The following is a 16,952-nucleotide window of genomic DNA, read 5'->3' as shown; positions in this document are numbered from 1 at the left end:
CACTGCTTTAAAGCCCTCAGTTTCTCCAAAAGAAAGGCTACTAGTACAGTAAAGCCTTAATTTGTATTTCACAACGCCAGGGAAGAATTGTTGTGTTGTTGAATGTCTCAAGAAAACGTAAAACAAATGTTTATTACATTTGCAAATCTTCAACCCTCATTCCTGTTTTGCGCAAGATCGTGGGAGCTGCAATTCTAGTCATCTCGTTTGCAGCGGAAAAAGGCTCCTGGCATTCCTTGTAATGCAGCAGCAGCAGCAGGAGACGTACCGATATATTTAAGTAGAATTGCTTTTCCTCTTTTTTAGTGCGTGCACATAAACCGATAATTTTGTCGCCAGTGAGCTGGTCTGCAACTGATGGTTTATTGTGATGTTGTAGCTGGCTGATGCGATACCAGTGTTTGAGCTGCTGTCATTGCTTATTATCCTGGGCAGCTTCTACCATGTTTGTGATAGCTAGCATTTACCATTGCCATTTGCAGTTGCTGTGCGCATCGTAGTTTGTTTTTTTATATGTATATATGTGAACATTGTGATAACTGTGTGCTTTCGTGCAGGTTCAGTCACTGGACTTGTCAAACAACAAGTTGACCACGCTCTACCCCCTTGGTCCGATTCACAGCGCATGCAAGCAGCTGCGCTCCCTCAACTTCGCCAACAACCGGGTACGTGAGCATGCCATTCTCATGACTTCATCGTGAGTGGGGTTCTGTTACAGGGACTACAAAAGAAAATGTGAACCCGAGTTAGATGGGACAGATTATTTGTCCCAGAGATTTGTCTAGAAGTCTGTCACCGTTTCTTGTGTGCCAATATGCGACTGCGTTGCTGCTCAATCTGAATCGGCCACACCACGACCAGTGGGTTGACGTGCGACCTCCCTCACGCCCTGCCGCGGCGGCTTAGCGGCTATGGTGTTGCACATGGTCGCAGGATCAAATCCCGGCCACATTTCGATCGAGGCGAAATGCGAAAACGCCTGTGTCCCGTGCATTGGGAGCACGTTAAAGATCAAAATTAATCTGGAGTCCTCCTCCACTACAGCGTACCTGATAATCAAATGGTGTTTTTGGCATGTAGAACCTCAGAATTCAATTACCTCTCCCTCTGCCACTCGGTGCGAATCGACCAGTGCTGATGTGGTACGAGAGGTATTGCAGTTTTAAAATGGGTGGCACCACTCAGGTTTTGATTTCTCATCTTCATCATTTTGTTGTTTGCAGAAGCTGTGTTGTTACTGTGAATGATGGATTTGTTACTTAATATAGAAGCCTAATCTTTCAATCTAGCTGGACTTTATATTTTCCTTTAGTCTTCCTTTAAAAACAAAGAGGCCATGGAAGCAACATTGTAATGTACATAGCACATTCCAGCAGTCCAGAGGCTCGTAAAACTTGTTGTAAACATGTTGTAACATGTGTACTAAACATGTAAACATGTTGAAGCGGCTGTGCTTGATAGGAATGACACGATAACAGCGAGCGTCTGATGCTGCCAATCACCGGCTGCCTCACCTCTCACTTATGATGACGTGATGCAGGCATGCTCTAGAAAGTGCTGCCGTTTGGCAGAGTGGCCGTCTTCGGGGCTCCTTGCCAACCCAGGTTGACACAAAAGCAAAGTGTCACCTCGTATTGTGCGCCGAGCTGTCTGCGTGGGCTTTCCCGCTTGGCTCCTTGTACTAAGTGGTGTCCAAAGCCATTTCATTTTATGTAATGTGGCACGGTCGCCACTGTCTCATTGATCGGAAATCTGAAATGCCGGGTTCCCCCAAAAATAAGTAACTTATTTCCACAAGTGGCCTAGAAAGGTGTGCCGTTTTCTTGGATCGTCACTTTCTGATGTTGAAGCTATCTCTACCTTCAATTTCCCTTGACTATAGTGCAAGACTTTTCAGTGTCTGCGAGCAACGACATTCTACTCGTGGTCGGAAGCGTTAGCTGCTCCCCATTGACGCATGCGGTGCTAATCGTAAAATATTGCGAGAACATAAGTATCTTCTGATAGTGAACTTCCATGAATGCGGCCCGAGTTTGTGAACGCGTGTTGTCACACTTGGCCTAAACATCCTGTGGCCATGATTTGTTAGCAATGCCTTTTACGTTACAGTTGAAGCCGGATATAACTAACTATCGTATATAGTGAACAGCTGTAAAATCCCCTTGAAAATTTTGTTTGCCATATTAAACTACTTCGCGATTTCGTTCGAGTTCGATATATCCGGATTTGACTGTATTCCTTTTCTTACTTTTCGCGCTTTGTTGGTGGTCAGAGCAATGCTCTGCGTGGGTTATCAGTGGGATCTGCCGACCATGAACAGTGAGCGATGAGAGTGGTGTTGACTCGAGCGGAAGACATCGCTACAGAATTGCGGATCGTATCCCTACTATTGTCATGCAGTCGCTACAGGTAGACGAAAGTGCAGTCAATGCATGCGACTGAATTCTCATTGGCGACTACAGGACTGACTAGGCTTCACTACTTTTGCCAGTAGCATGACCGATGACGATGCAGGCGACGTCTCATAACGAAGATATTGCTATTTCTGCTTGATTTGGTGGCCATGTTTTTTAGACAGTTCAGGCAGAGTGCTAACATTCCACTCCACTCGGATCGGAGTATTCTGCAGTCTGAGCCGGAGTATCATCAAAGTATGTGTACATAGCTGCTCCGCGGAACGCTAGCGCAAGCACTAATGCACATGTGCGCAACGCTTTTGCCCACAGCGAAATGTAGAATGATGCCTAAATACTGCCCACATTTAGCTGTGAAAGCAGTTGGGCAGAGCATGAGGGCATGTGTAGTTCGTTTCTTTGTCGCTCTGTAGCCAAACCAAGAGTGTGTCGCTAGCGTCTGCTGCATATGCACCTGTTAAATGAGCGGAATCCACGCAGTTCATGCAGCCACAGCGTGTGAAATGTAGCGGAGTGTAAACAATGCTCTGGTAAAACTTTGTTAGCACATGGTTGAGCAGTTGGAGTCGGAATTATCGCAGGAGGCGCTGTGTGGGGTCCGAAGTTTCAGTCATCCCTATGTATATTATGTCTATGGGGCTAGTGGCAATGCCGCGGGGCTGTTTTAGTAATCAAGCATGTCCGGGAAATTTGATATTGACTGTATAAAATGTATTCACTGCAGTCGGGACCTCACAGAACTTCGAATAAAGTGATTTCGTTATAGTAAAGATTTACTTTTTAAACAGCTAAGGGTGAAGCTCAATCCCAATTAATTTTTTTGTGTGTGTGTATGTGTGTGTGCACCCCACTAAAGTCAACCACCAGTTTATTTGGGTGGTTGGTTGGTTTTTTCGGTCATTCTTGGTTGCCATTCATTGGCGCTTAAAAGTGCTAAACCACTGTTTGGTGGTAGGTACTATGTGAGGAGGGTGCAGTGTCAGAACTCTGGATACTAGCAGACGGCACCATGATAAAAGCAAATGACCTACCTAGTGGCATCTTCACTTTTAGCGTCGATGACCTTCCATTGAAAAGGGGCCCTCACACCTTTGTGTCCTTGTACTTCTAGAATACTGTATATGACAACAAAGTATAAAAAGTTGGTGTCTGCCCCTTTTCCGATCGACGCACAATAGATTCTCAAGATGGCCGAGTTGGACAGCATGAAGGGCATGTCTTCTGTCCAAGAGCTGATCCTGGAGGGTAACCCCGTCTGCACAGCATACAACGACAAGAGCGAATACATCAGGTAATGGGCTCGGACATTGAATGACACGTCGCTTTATCTCTAGAGGCTGGTATGAAACCAGCGGGACCCTTGCCGTCACTGTCCCCTCTGTAATTTATCTGACAAATGAACTGTAGAGGGTTGCTTCAGCTTTGGAACATCCTTAACTGTGATGGTAAACACACAATCCTATGCACTTGTTTTGATTTGAATGGTTCTTTTTAAAACTTTTGCACAATCACATTTCCTCTGGAGCATCGTTAACTGTCACGGTTACAGCGCTGAGTCTTAACCTGTGCGCCTATTCGGATTTGGGCTTTTGTCCAACCCTCTACAGTACGAAATTTGTCAGCCTGTGCTGAAGAGCATCCCTCACTCAAGAAAATCTGTCTCTTTAGTAAACAGTCAACATCTGTATAATCACATACGTTTTAGTATTTCTTTCACTGAATTTTAGTATTTTTTGGCTTCTGCGTTCATGTTATTGAATTCTGAGGCAGGTTTGCAGTTTGTGTCACATCAACTCTTTCAAAAGGAGTTATAGGCTTGTTTAACATCAAACATTAAGTTAACTTTGAGACATACTTTAAGAAACAAACAAAAAAAGAAACGAGAAAGGAAAGCCGACGCTGGTAGAGCTTGTGTGGAAAATAATTTGCACCAAATGTTGAAAATGTGCTATAGGCAATTAGTGCAACTGCAAAGGAATTTTTTGAGCGAGCGCTACATTTGTGAAGCTGCCTTCTTGGGCAACAATTTTGCAAAAACGTATTGCACCATTCATGGAAGTACAAAAGCATTCAGCGAAGCACGAAAAAAATAAAAGGTTAGACTTGTCAATTTCACCGGTTGACTGACAAAGGCATCTATCTCTCTAAGCCTTATCACTACTGTGTGGCCAGATGGACTGCATTATTTCTTCATTTTTTTTTTTTTAATTCCTGAAATCTCCTTTAGATGGCTGCCAACATCTTTGAGGTGTGCGAGCCAGTGATAGCTCTCAAATTTCTTATTCTGCCTTCAGTGAATGCGGCACCAGTGATATGGGAATCGATAACGGTGTAATTGCACCACTGTCTAAATTTTGATAGTAAATCTATCGAAGTGCCACTTCAGCCTTAGTGCCACTGTTCTAGCATATTAACGTTCATTGAATGCGGCAGTAGACCTGCTGCTCTGAAAGCTAGCATACTCGAGCACCGCTCAACAGGATATGCACGTGACATTGCTGCAAGGAAAATTTGGGAAGGGTTGTTGATTCCATCTTGTTGATTTGGTGCGTTCGACCTTACCCAGCACCGTTAGCCGAGCAGGGAGCGCTGCATTCGAGTGCGCGGAATCGCAAGATCCGGGCTGCGGCCCTGATGCGAGTTGCAGGCTGTGAATTGTGTGTGCCCAATCCTAATGTTAGCTGTTCCCGACAAAAGCAAAGTCTGCTGTGAACTTTAGCAGGAGGGACCTTTCGTCACACCTCTCTGCCATCAGCAGCAAACCGAGTAAGAGCGTTCCATTTGGAAGACACCCGTAATACCTCGTCGCAAGACAGTGCCGGCGTTCCACATCTGCTGTTTGCTCCATCCGTCCCTACTGTTTGTGTTGACATGCTCCGAGGAAGTCCCGACAAAAAGCAAGCCGCTGCGGCCTTGGTTTCACCAACTGTGTGGAGAAATAAAATGGGGAGGCCCTGCCTTCCCAGCTTCGAAGGAACCGCGTCAAGTCAATTTTTACTAATTTCTTTTTGTTTGTTCTTTATTAAAGTATCGCAATAATGCAAGAACTTTGTCAAGAATCCCCCCCCCTTTTTTTTTTTTCAATGGGCACGGAAAGGTTTCGAGACTCATCCGCGGCAGGGAAAGACTCTGCGAAGGCAAATTTTTTTTTCCTTATCTCTCCCCATCTCCCACTCGGCTTTTTAGGAAATGTCAGGGCACTGGCTTGTTGAAGAAGACAAAAATTGGAAGAGTCTGCGGATCCCAATGACGGCTGGTAAAGTCTCTCTGCTCCCCGAGGGCGCCAGCCACCAGGGACCGACCTGCCTGGTTCGGATGTTTTGCTGTCTCTGCCACCGTGACACCGAGACTGCTGGAACGAAAGTTAATATAGCTAGCTCAGATCCAGACTGTAAAACACGCTTGGTTAGAGCCGCCTCAAGATTCCCCCTCCCCTCTCGGTCCCCTATATCGCTCGTGTCGTGAATCTTCAACTCAGCAATGGCCTCTTCACCATGCCTTGCGCAAGCTGGCAGTCTGGAGGTTGCACCTCTTGCTGCTGCTTAGAGAAGAAGATTCCCCCTTCCCAAAGTCGCCGAACAGATGATCCAAGGCACGGCTTGCAAGGATTCTCCCTACTGCTTTCTGCAGCTAGCACTCGAAGCCACAATCACCGTGGCTTACGGCTGTCGGAGAAGCAGGCTGCGCGCAAGCGCAGCTGAGAAACGAAACACAGAGCAGTTTGGTGGATGAAGGAACTGGAGAAGGTGGCTGACTGGTCTTGGTCGGTGCGCTCAGCCGAGGTTTGCGGGTCCTCGATGGTGTGCTTAGAGCAAAATTTTTTAGACACTTCAGAGTGAGTGAACTCTACAAAACCTCTGCTGTAAGCTCTTCCCTGGCAATTTGTGCGCAGTGATCTGCGCCACGCTACTACCGTTATCAGAGCCCCGGCCGGCCCTTGCATTTCCGTGCAGTTGTTGCCTGCGGTCGCATGCTCGGCAAGGACTCTCAAAATTGCTGCAGCTATACGTGCTCTGACAACTCTTGTTCGAAGTTGGCGCAGTGTGATCCCAGAAAGGCATCTTCGAGGTTCTGTATGCTTGCTTTTGACGCTGCAATTCTACGACGACGCAGGGCCATTGCATTGAACGGCGGTGGCATTGTTTCAAATGTGAGATTGAAAAGTTTTGTGAGAAGTTTGGGCTTAGAACAGTGGATTTTTAGGATCTTGTAACTGATAATTGATCAGTGATTTCTGCATCCCTGAATTGGGTGGACATTTCGAGGTGGCTTCAGTGGGTCAGGTTAACGAAGGCGAATCAAAATTGACAGTACCCACTGCAGCAGTTATGGGGTTATTGCGTTCTTCTACTGAGCAGGACTCCGTGAATTTGATTCCTGGCTGCCGCAATCACGTTTGAGGGGGAGCAAAATGCAAGAAGGCTCTTGTACCCAAATTTAGGTGTACATTAAAGAATCCCAGTTGGTCTGAAGTTAATTCGGAGCCTCCTCAGTACGGTGTCTCTAACAAAATGTGTTGTTCAGTGCGTTAAACTCGACACCTTATTATTCTTCAAAATTGTCAGGTAAATAGGTGCATATTCTGGCTCACGCAGTGAGTGATATTTGGCAGACAGCTCTGGGCTGGAGTTTTGTGGCAGAAATTTCTTCGTCTACTGATATCAGCGTGTAGGCTTGTATGTGTCGGACGTAACGAAGGTATTTTTGTGTTGCGTCTGACTGCAATCTACGAGGTTTCATTGTAACCATAAGGAACCGCAAAACTCCTTTTGGAGTTGTGCATGGGTCCATAAGTAAAGGAAAAGTTAACCTATCATGAACTAGTGGTATTATCCTAGGGAGGTAGTGAACAGACTTGTAAAAAGCGGTTGTAGAAGACGGCAAATAAACAATAACTAAAGCTCTAAATCTGAGATAGATGCAAGCTATGTGCGACACGTCCTGCAATCGGGGGCAAAAACCCCTCTTTGTGTTTCACAAAAAGCTTGCTTGTGTTTGGCCCTTCCCGTTTTGACCACTGCCGAGTCTCTGCACGTCGAGGGGCTCTTGTGTGCCGTGAGTCTCTTGTCTTGGCAGGCACGTCTCCGGCCGCTGAGGTGGCAGGCCGGATTGGGCGGACTTGTGGCTGACTGTGCTGCGGCGCGTGTGCGCGGTGGCGGGGCCCTGCTCCGCCCTGTCTCTCTCTTGTCTTCTCTTTGCAGCGCGGTGCGGCAGCGCTTCCCCAAGGTCATCCTGCTGGTACGTGCCCCCTTTGTTCTCCTTGAATGTTGCCTTGTTTGCTTTCTTTGTTCTGCACTCAGTTTCGTAGGTAGCGAGCTACACTGTGCAGGCTAGAGCGACTTCTGACTTCTCCCTTCTTCCATTTGCTGTCTAAAATATAGTGCATAACCTTTGAAAAATGGGGCAGGCAGCTTGTAAAATTTAAATCCCCATAATTTAATTTTTAGGCTATTTGTAGATCAACGTAACATTGTTTGATTTTTATAGACAGCTTTGGAATAACGTCCCTCGCCTTACGTATCATAAAAGCAAGGATTTCACAAGATGTGATGATGTACCGTATTTACACGATTGTTGGTCGACCCATTTTTTCATTTTTGACAATCCAAAGTTGGGGGGTAGACTTAGAATCGAAACCGAACCGTGAACCGCTAGTAACGGCAAGAAAATCGAGAAATCAGGGACGCTACGGCGTGGTTACAACTTTGTACCTACGCTTCCATGGTTACGGTAGAAGCGTAGCGCAATAATTTACCATATTGCATGCATTTTGATGTCAATACAGGCGATGCCCACTTTGAAAGTTCGCGCTCCCAATCTGTGCCCATTGGCCACCGTACCTAGAGCGACAAACCTCCCGCCATCGAGTTCGGAAATGTATTGAACAATGTGATACGATCTTGGCTACGTTAGCGCCGTGAATTGAATCAAGGAATTCGCTAATACCCATTTTATTATTAGAGACCAACAGAGCACTCATTGAATGTGAGTAACGTACTCACGAGGTAAAGGAAATCGCGTGCGGCCGCTTTCGTCAGTCGCATGTAGCTTGTTTTGGTATCCCGCAGTGCGGCAGTGGCCGCTTCCGGTTGATTGGATGGTCGTCATCTCGCAGCGAATGTGTTCTTGCGAATAAAGTTTCACGCTCAACCCACAGCGTATGGTTATTTCACGAGCTTGTACAGAAGGTTTTTTTTTTCTTCTTTAAAGAAACATTTACTGCGCGCACCGCGAGCGCAAGGCTCTTGTGGGAGCATCTATCATTGATGGAAAAGTCGCCTTTTGGGGGGTATTGGTAGTTGGCGGAAGAGCTTCTCTTTGAGATACGATTTTTTCGACGGCCACGTGATTGTCAGTGCTTCTGTTGTGTCGAATCGTCGTGCCTGTCATGAGTGCCCCAAAGAACTGTCGGCGCTCGTTCACAGCTGCTTTCAAATGGGCTGCTATCCTCCATGCCGAGGAAACTTAACAACTGCGCTGCAGGACGCAAGTTTGGAGTGAGTGAACGTGTGGTGCGGCAGTGGCGGCTTCAGCGCGAGGGAATTTTTTCATGCGACTCCAAGCGCCGTGGTTTTCGCGGGCCTAAGTCCGGACCCTTTCCGGAGCTGGAAACGAAGCTTGCGGCGTACGTGATGGATCTACGCGATCGATCACTGCTGGTCACGTGCGAAATGATCACTCAACAAGCCTGTGTCTTCGCTTCGGAAGCAGGAATACTGAGGACTGAATTTAAAGCCAGCAGGGCCTGGGCCTCTAAATTTATGAAGAGGGCTGGCTTCTCCCTTCGTAGACGCACCAGCGTGTGCCAGAAGTTGCCGGCCGCATACGAGGATAAGGTCCTCGCCTTCCATAGGCACTTCCTAAAACTGCGAGACTCCCGGCGGTATTTGCTCGGCCAGATCGGCAATGCCGACCAGACTCCCGTATACTTCGATATGACCAGTAACACAACCGTGAGCGCTAAGGGAGCATGCGATGTAAACCTGCTGACAACGGGCAACGAAAAGCTGCGTTTTACGGTCATGTTGTCATGCTTGGCGGATGGCACCAAGCTTCGCCCGTACATCGTGTTTAAGAGGAAGACGAAGCCCAAAGAACTGCTTCCCAAAGGCCTTGTGGTACGGGCGAATGCAAAGGGATTCATGACGGATGATATGGTAGTGGAATGGTATCGTCTAGTGTGGCTCCTGAGGCCGGGCACATCCCTCAAGAGAGACATCCCCAACCTGTTAGTGTTGGACTCTTTCCGGGGCCACCTCACTGACTAGGTGAAAGCGGTGCATCAAAAGGGGCGCACCGACATGCTTGTAATCCCCGGTGGCTTGACGGGGCAGCTTCAGCCTCTCGACGTGGGGGTCAACAAGCCTTTTAAGGACCTGCTGCGCCGCGAATACAATGACTGGATTTCCAGAGGAAACCCCGACCTTGCCCCAAGCGGGCGTGTGAGGAGGGCCTCCTTGGCTACTGTGTGCGGCTGGGTCCTCTCTGCGTGGGCGGCGGTACCGCGCGATGTTGTGGTGCGCTCGTTCGCCAAATGTGGACTCACACTTGATGGCGACGTGCTGTGGGACCGCAGCAGCTGTGACGGCAGCAGCACCAGTGAGGACGACTCCAGTGACGATGAGTAGTCATCAACCATGGCAATAAATTTTGCTTGTGTGAAATGCGCTCTCACTTTTTTTTTTTTTTTTGAGGCATGTGATTTTGGAGGGGTCGACCTACATTCGAGTCGACTTACAATCGTGTAAATACGGTATGTCAGTCGAAAACATTTAGTTTAACCTATGAGTACGCAATTGTAAAATAATATTGGTGTTAGTGTGTGTGTGTGTGTGTTTTCTTTTTTTTTGCGTCTTTTTTGCTTTCAAAGTCTCCTCTCACACTGCAAGTGCAATTTCACTTTTGCAGAAGCATCATTTACGTATGCAGCTCAGCCTGATATTTCTTTTGAGTGTCCCTTTAAATCACATGTTACTATTAACAAACCTGTAAAAAACTAAAAAAGAAAAGTTTCTAGGTACTATCCCCTACGCAAGAAGCTGTACTATAGCTCATGCTTTTCTTTCTGGTGAACCGCAGGACCACAACGAGCTTCCACCTCCCATCTCATTCGACCTGGGCTTGGAAGAAACGATTCCCTTGTCAAAGGTAACTGAAAGGTTTTGTTGTGATCGCAGTCATGTTTGTTTCGTGTACTTTTTTTTTTAGTCTAGTTTCCAGCATAGTTTTATACTGTATTGAAGCTAACACAAGTACAGGTGCGCCATGTAGGCATTTTTAGTAATACAGTCGACGACCGATAACTCGGGACTCCACGGAGAACACAAGTCCGAACTATCGAATGTCTGGAAAAGTGAATGTATCTAAAAAAAAAAAATCACTGTTTTAAGGCCCCTGCACACAAAACAAGTGGTCGATGCATTGTTGCACACACTTCCGCTTACGTGCAACCAAGTCCGCCTGTATTTCTGCCAGTATTGAGTTTCGCTGTACGCCGATGCAAGGACTGCAAAGGCCCGAGTCAGATGTGCAAGTGGTAGGCTCCGCAGGACACGGCACATCATCATTTAAGGCGGAGCCGCTGTTTGACGATGGGAGAACTTGTTCAATTATTTCGTCATCATTCCATTCAGGACACGATGAAACTGCACTGTCGATGTCTTCAAAGTCTTCAGATCTAACGGCGGCAGGAATCAGCACACCACAGCCCAGCAGACCATCAATGCTGTCCACATTTGAGCTTTGTGATAAGCAGCAGTTCAGCCTCTTCATTTGCGGAGTCGAACTCATTCGGACTGCGACTTGACTCATTTGGAGTTCGGCTGGGAGGGCACCGTTGGTGCCATTTGAGAAGGCCTATCTATAACTTCACAAGAAATACTTGTTGGAGCCAGCAGGGCGCTGTCTGGATCGCAAACTAAACAAACAAGCATAGCACGGCAGAACACTGTGTGCAAGGAAAACACAGAATGGCGATAGCAGGCCATGCATGGGGGTTTCGGAAGAGGATGCGATGATCACGATGTTGATTAGACCTCACAATTCAAGCAAAGCCTCCAAGATTGGCTTTTTTGCAGTTAAATCTCAGAGGTGTAAAACAGCGATCAAGCCAACGCTTCAGAGATTACCGTCTAGTGTGTAATCTCTGAGGCCATACGTGATGTCTCATCGAAGTTGCCAGAGGAGGTAATGGTGGGAGAGTAGGTGTATGCTACAGCTGCGGACGGAGTCCGGGTAATCGAATGTAGAGCTGCTGGCAGCTGTCCGAAGTATCAGTCATCTTTACACATTAAGTTTATGGGGCCATTGGCGGTGCCGCGAAGCTGTCTGAGTTACCGGACATGTCCGGATTATGGGTGTCCAATTTATTGGTCGGCAACTGTAACTAGAATTGTGTGGATATCCAAAATTCTAAATACGAATTGAATAGCCTTAGCTATTCAGTTTCTACTCGATTCAAGAACTGTTTGAAGTTGGCAAACATGACACATCGCAACAGTTGGAGCGTTTCTGCTAAAATTACTAAAGGGAACTCTTGCCCTGCAGTTGTTCAACTCCATGGGAATGATGGTTAGTACAGTTGAACGCCTTTATAACAAAGTGCTTGGGCCCTTCGGAATCATTTATTATACAGGTTATTTCGGTGTAAAGGTCGCGCACAGCTCACAGTAGAACTGCGACAAAATTATTCCTTTGTTGTAGAGTCGTTCAACCGAACATGGATTCGTCCGATTTTCATGCTTGCATACTCGGGCATCCTTGCGGCCTTGTTTACTGCACTTCATCTGCCTTTATTGGCCTGCATTTAGAAGCAGGTCTTCAAAAAAAAAAAAAAGACTGAGAAAGCAGTAAGACTCTGTACAAATGCATAATTGTTGTGAATCGCTGCATTTATAATGCAATATTTTATTGAAAATGATCAGTCTGCAAAGTCGCAAAGCTGTTTGAAGCCAGAAAGCCGAAGTTTAGGCAAATCCATGTTCTATCTGTCCTTCCCGTGCCGGCTAAACCGCCATCCTTGGAGTGGCCATTGACACGTGCGCCACAGTTTCCTCTAAAAAAAATTTTTGTATGGAACTCTGTGGAATGTACTGAGAGAAATGCTGTTGACTGTTCTAAATGATTCTGCTGCAGGGAAGGGAGTTGGGGGTACTGTGCAGAGAGCCAAATTTCAGTATTCGGATACCTAGTATTTGTCATATTTGTCATATACAGGCTCTATTGTGTGTACACAGTCAGTCCTCGATATATTGAACACACTTGTAGCATATTGTCGGATATAACACAGTAGTTATTCAATGTTGATCAGCAATGACAGAGGATAACAAATATATGCCATTAACAAATAACAGATGTAACGAAGGTATTTTCATGCCATGTGAGACCTTGTTATAGTTCATCTGTTCAACTAGTTCAACTGTGGTTACTTCCGAATTACAGGAATTAAAGCAGCAGTCTTGTTCAAAGGCCGGTGCTGACTTCGAGTGAAGGTTTATTTTGTTTGCACGCACATGTTCACGAGGGCAGAGAAACATGTCACATTTAGCCGTAGCGATGATCATTGTGGGCAGCGTACTAGCGATTCCAGGTCATTGTCGCAAAGCTCTGACTAATCCTTAGGATTTAAGTGTGCCACAAACGTCTGGTCTAGTGACCTTGTCAGTGGCTGCTGAAAGGCCCTCTAACTTCTTTAACTTCCTTTTTGCGTTTTTGTTTTTTTCTTACAGCCAAGTTACTTCCCCTCAGAGGAGGTGAAGCAGATTGTGGTGCAATTCCTGGAGCAGTGAGTGCTTTTCTTTAAATTATTTCCAGGTGTGTGCGTGTGTGTGTGTGTGTGTGTGTGTGTGTGTTATAATTTTCTGCTGTGTTATAGCCAAGTATGGTTCTAATGCACCAGACATGATTGCATGCGTGTGCTAGTGTAAGTTTGTGTGGGTGTCTGTACATGCCTGTACATGAATTGCAGCGGCAAAGTTTCATGCAAACCTTACCTTGGGGTACTGTTGTGCTTCAAATTACTCTAGTACTGTTGCAGGGATCGAAAGTATCTAAGCAAAGTTTTCTTGTATCGGCTGAATTTTTCATGCAGCTTTATGTATCTTAATTCTTAAAATTTGCTTTTTCTTGCCCGTTTTTTTGGCAATCTCTACATTGGGGCAGCTGTATGATAAACCTCGGAAAATAATTCGTTTGATCCGGAATCTTTCTCGCGGCTGAATGGTCAGAGCTTAACCTGTGAAACTGGAACAGCATTTGTAATGTTGTGACACTACCACACGCCATTGTCTGTTTGGTTGCCGATACTTCGAAGTTTATTTCTTGCCCTCACTGGTGCGTGGAAAAATTGTACATATTAGCCTCTGAACATGACTGTGTGGTTGCATTCACAGGCAGAGTGCAGCTAATTGTTGTTGCACAAGGAATTATTGCTCGCAGGTCATTTTCCTCGAGCATTACTAGAACACAGTAATGACACTCATTTATTTATCTATTTCTTATAAATTTTTAAGGGCCTCATATGGCAAATTGAATAATGGGGGTGGGGAGGAGGCGTCACAGTAATATTAGAATGGAAGCAGAGGAATATCCACGTATCCACCACAAATACATTACAGCATAACAAACTGAAAACAAAAAAGCTAGCAGACATAGTAGCGAAAACATAAAAGTTTGTGGGGAAGCAGACAAAGAGCAATGAACAAAAACTCACTACTGTGGCAGTCATATGGAGGTAATGCATAACTATAAAAGCAAAAGCATGAAACCAGGAAGTACAGCACAGTGTATTAATGCATATAAGTGCAGAAACATCGTGCTGTTTGACATCAACATGCAGGAAAATGGAAGTCTTGCTTGCGCAACTAGTGTAATTTTTCTAGCCTTATTTTGGAGGCGACAAAATGAGCATGATTGTTCCATAACTGTATCGCATCGGGGATGGCCAATCAATTGGATGCACTAATGCTCCCAGGTAAATGCAAAGTGGGGTGATTGTAAAGTAAGCGCGACTTAAAGTTAATCATAAGCCGTGTTCTCTTATCGTGGGCCTGTGCTGGTTCAATGGCCATGTTGGCAGGTCCTTGAAATGCTAGCATCACACCTCTAGCAGTAATTGTATGAACAAACTGATTTACAGCTTTGTTTTCCATACTTCTGCATCCACTGCAAGATGTCTTTTGTTTGTCTGCTGTAGGTACTTCACCATCTTTGACTCAAAGGATAGGAGTGGCTTGTTGGACGCCTACCATGACAATGTGAGTTTCCATTGCCCTGCTGTTGTTTTTTTCTTCAGCTTCTTGTGGCCTGAATTTGCTTTCTTTGGGGATACGGAGGAAGGGTAGCATGGGGGGATCTAAGTTTTTGAGCATGAAATGCTTTTAGCTCCCGTTGTCGGCGGCCTTCAAGTGACCTTGAGCCAAAAGCCAGAGCCGTCATCAAGACAAGTTGCGAGATCAAAACGAGATCATCCGGGCAGCCAGCCAAAACTTTTAAAATTTAAAACAAGCGGTCTCTGGCCCCCAACCCTCTGTACAGGACTGCATTACATATGCTAGTTACTGCCCCAACAAGGTACAAAAAGTATTGCTTTTGAGTTCTTCCTAGTTTTTGTTCACAATATCACTGTAGCTGTTACTTCTACTATGCTAAAGCTTTATTTGTCATTTCCAATAGCAACATTCAAAAAACAGATACAGGGTACCGTACGCTTCATTGTCACCTTTTGGCGCTCAGCACTGTTTTGAACGTCAGTGGTCTGCAAGTTCCACGGCGCAGGTTTTATGTCACCACGAGAGATGGCGCTTTGTTGCGTGGCACCTCCTTCAAATGATTCTACCCGCCGCGGTGGCTTAGCGGTCATGGTGTTGCGCTGCTAAGGACGAGGTCGCGGGATCAAATCCCGGCCGCAACGGCCGCACTTTAGTGGAGGCAAAATGCAGGAATGCCTGTGTCCCATTAAAGATCCCCTGGTGGTCAGAATTTATCCGGAGTCCCCCACTGTGGCATGCCTCATAATCGAATCGTTGTTTTGGCAGATAAAGCCCCAGAATTCAGTTCATTCTTCTTCTAGCTGGGCAGTGCGCTCCGTCTCCCTGGCCTTTCGCTGCCTGTCGTGCGGCCTTCAGCCGGTTTTCTTCTTTCAGCTGGGCAGTGTCCATGGACCGGTGCACAGTATGGCATGGTGTGGTGTTGTGTGGCGGGGTGGAGTGTTCCATTGTGGACATCACTACACCCATTTTGAGATTGTGGCTCGTATCATCTCCAATCAGTCTGCTTCACTGGTAGCCAGTTCATGCTTACATCTACTTCCAATTATGGGGGAGCCAGCAAATGTTTTCCTTGTGTTGTAGAAATTGTTATAAGGGAGGATCAAATTTACGAGCTTCGTATTGCTATCAAATGAAAAGGGAAGACACTTTTGCAGCCAAACGCACAACCTTGCCAAGACACGTGTGAGGCCCTAGCAATTAAGCTGTCATGGTGGCTCACCCTTTGTCCACATTCTTGGGTATTTGTACACAGGGTTGCTAAACGTAGCCCTAGAGGTGTTAGCCAGTGCCACTTATAATTTTCAACCATGTGCGTCGCACAGTACACTTAATTAGGAGCAGTCAACTAGCCACTAAACCCTTATGTGGTTACCTCAAAGAATCGCTGGTGCCAATAATGACCCTAGCTTTGTGTGGTTGTTACTCGGGGCGCACAAATATTCATAACTTTGCATTACAAATCCGTTATTTCCTTGTTCAATTCGGTCTTTGAATCTAATTGTCACTGTTCGTAAATATTAATATTTTTCTGATATATTACATTTCAAATTGCCACTTGTGCACAGTCAAGCATAAAATTGTTGCAAAACTGCAATCAGTGTCATCCCTGCAGCCTTAAAACACTAGGAGTTATGTAGGGCAGCATGCTACAGCACTCAGGGAGACAGACTTTTCCGGCTAAACCAATAATAACATTCACACTTGCCAGTGAGTTCAGAGTATGAAAATAAACTGCTTATCTGCTGCTAACGCCCCATGTGGGCTCTTGATAAACAACACTTAATAATATGCAATGTAATGACAAACTCGATAATGTTGTGAAAATGCTAGGATGTGAAGACCGTTTTATATCAGTGGTCAGAATAGTACTTATATATATTTAAGAATTACTAAAAAAAAAGTATTCAGTTTGATTTGCTTCTAGCATTATCCGATTCATATGTGATTTGGTCTAGATGCAGTAGATACCTGTTGATAGATTTACCAAGAAACCGTGGAAAAAAAAAATAACAGCTGGGAAAGCATAATAATTACCAAAGGGCACAAATTGCCTCTCCAAAGTCACGAACAGAGCTGAATGGATGCCAATACCATTATTAGGCCTCTCAGCACTTGTTCTTTGATCGGGTACGACATGTGTATGATTAAGGGACACAGTGAAAGTGGCCCCTTCACTCTTAATATGCTACACTGGAATATTTTGCACCTGTTTGCTGCATAATGTGGCCCTATTGTAATGAGTTCATATGCAACGTAAGATGCGGGAACA

General features: G+C 45.7%; 1 protein-coding gene across 1 annotated transcript in view; it reads left to right on the top strand.

Annotated features, from left to right (window-relative positions):
- The window catches only part of LOC142588159 (nuclear RNA export factor 1-like), a 40,409-nt gene that overhangs the window by 13,033 nt on the left and 10,424 nt on the right, over nt 1–16,952 (top strand). The window contains exons 10-15 of the mRNA XM_075699659.1: nt 558–665; nt 3,593–3,705; nt 7,616–7,652; nt 10,494–10,562; nt 13,142–13,197; nt 14,608–14,668. Of these exons, the coding sequence (XP_075555774.1) occupies nt 558–665; nt 3,593–3,705; nt 7,616–7,652; nt 10,494–10,562; nt 13,142–13,197; nt 14,608–14,668 (444 nt within the window). The remainder of the gene's footprint in view (nt 1–557; nt 666–3,592; nt 3,706–7,615; nt 7,653–10,493; nt 10,563–13,141; nt 13,198–14,607; nt 14,669–16,952) is intronic.

Source organism: Dermacentor variabilis, chromosome 7 (assembly GCF_050947875.1).
Source record: "Dermacentor variabilis isolate Ectoservices chromosome 7, ASM5094787v1, whole genome shotgun sequence".
NCBI lineage: Eukaryota > Metazoa > Arthropoda > Arachnida > Ixodida > Ixodidae > Dermacentor > Dermacentor variabilis.
This window is presented reverse-complemented; position numbering and strand designations above follow the sequence as displayed.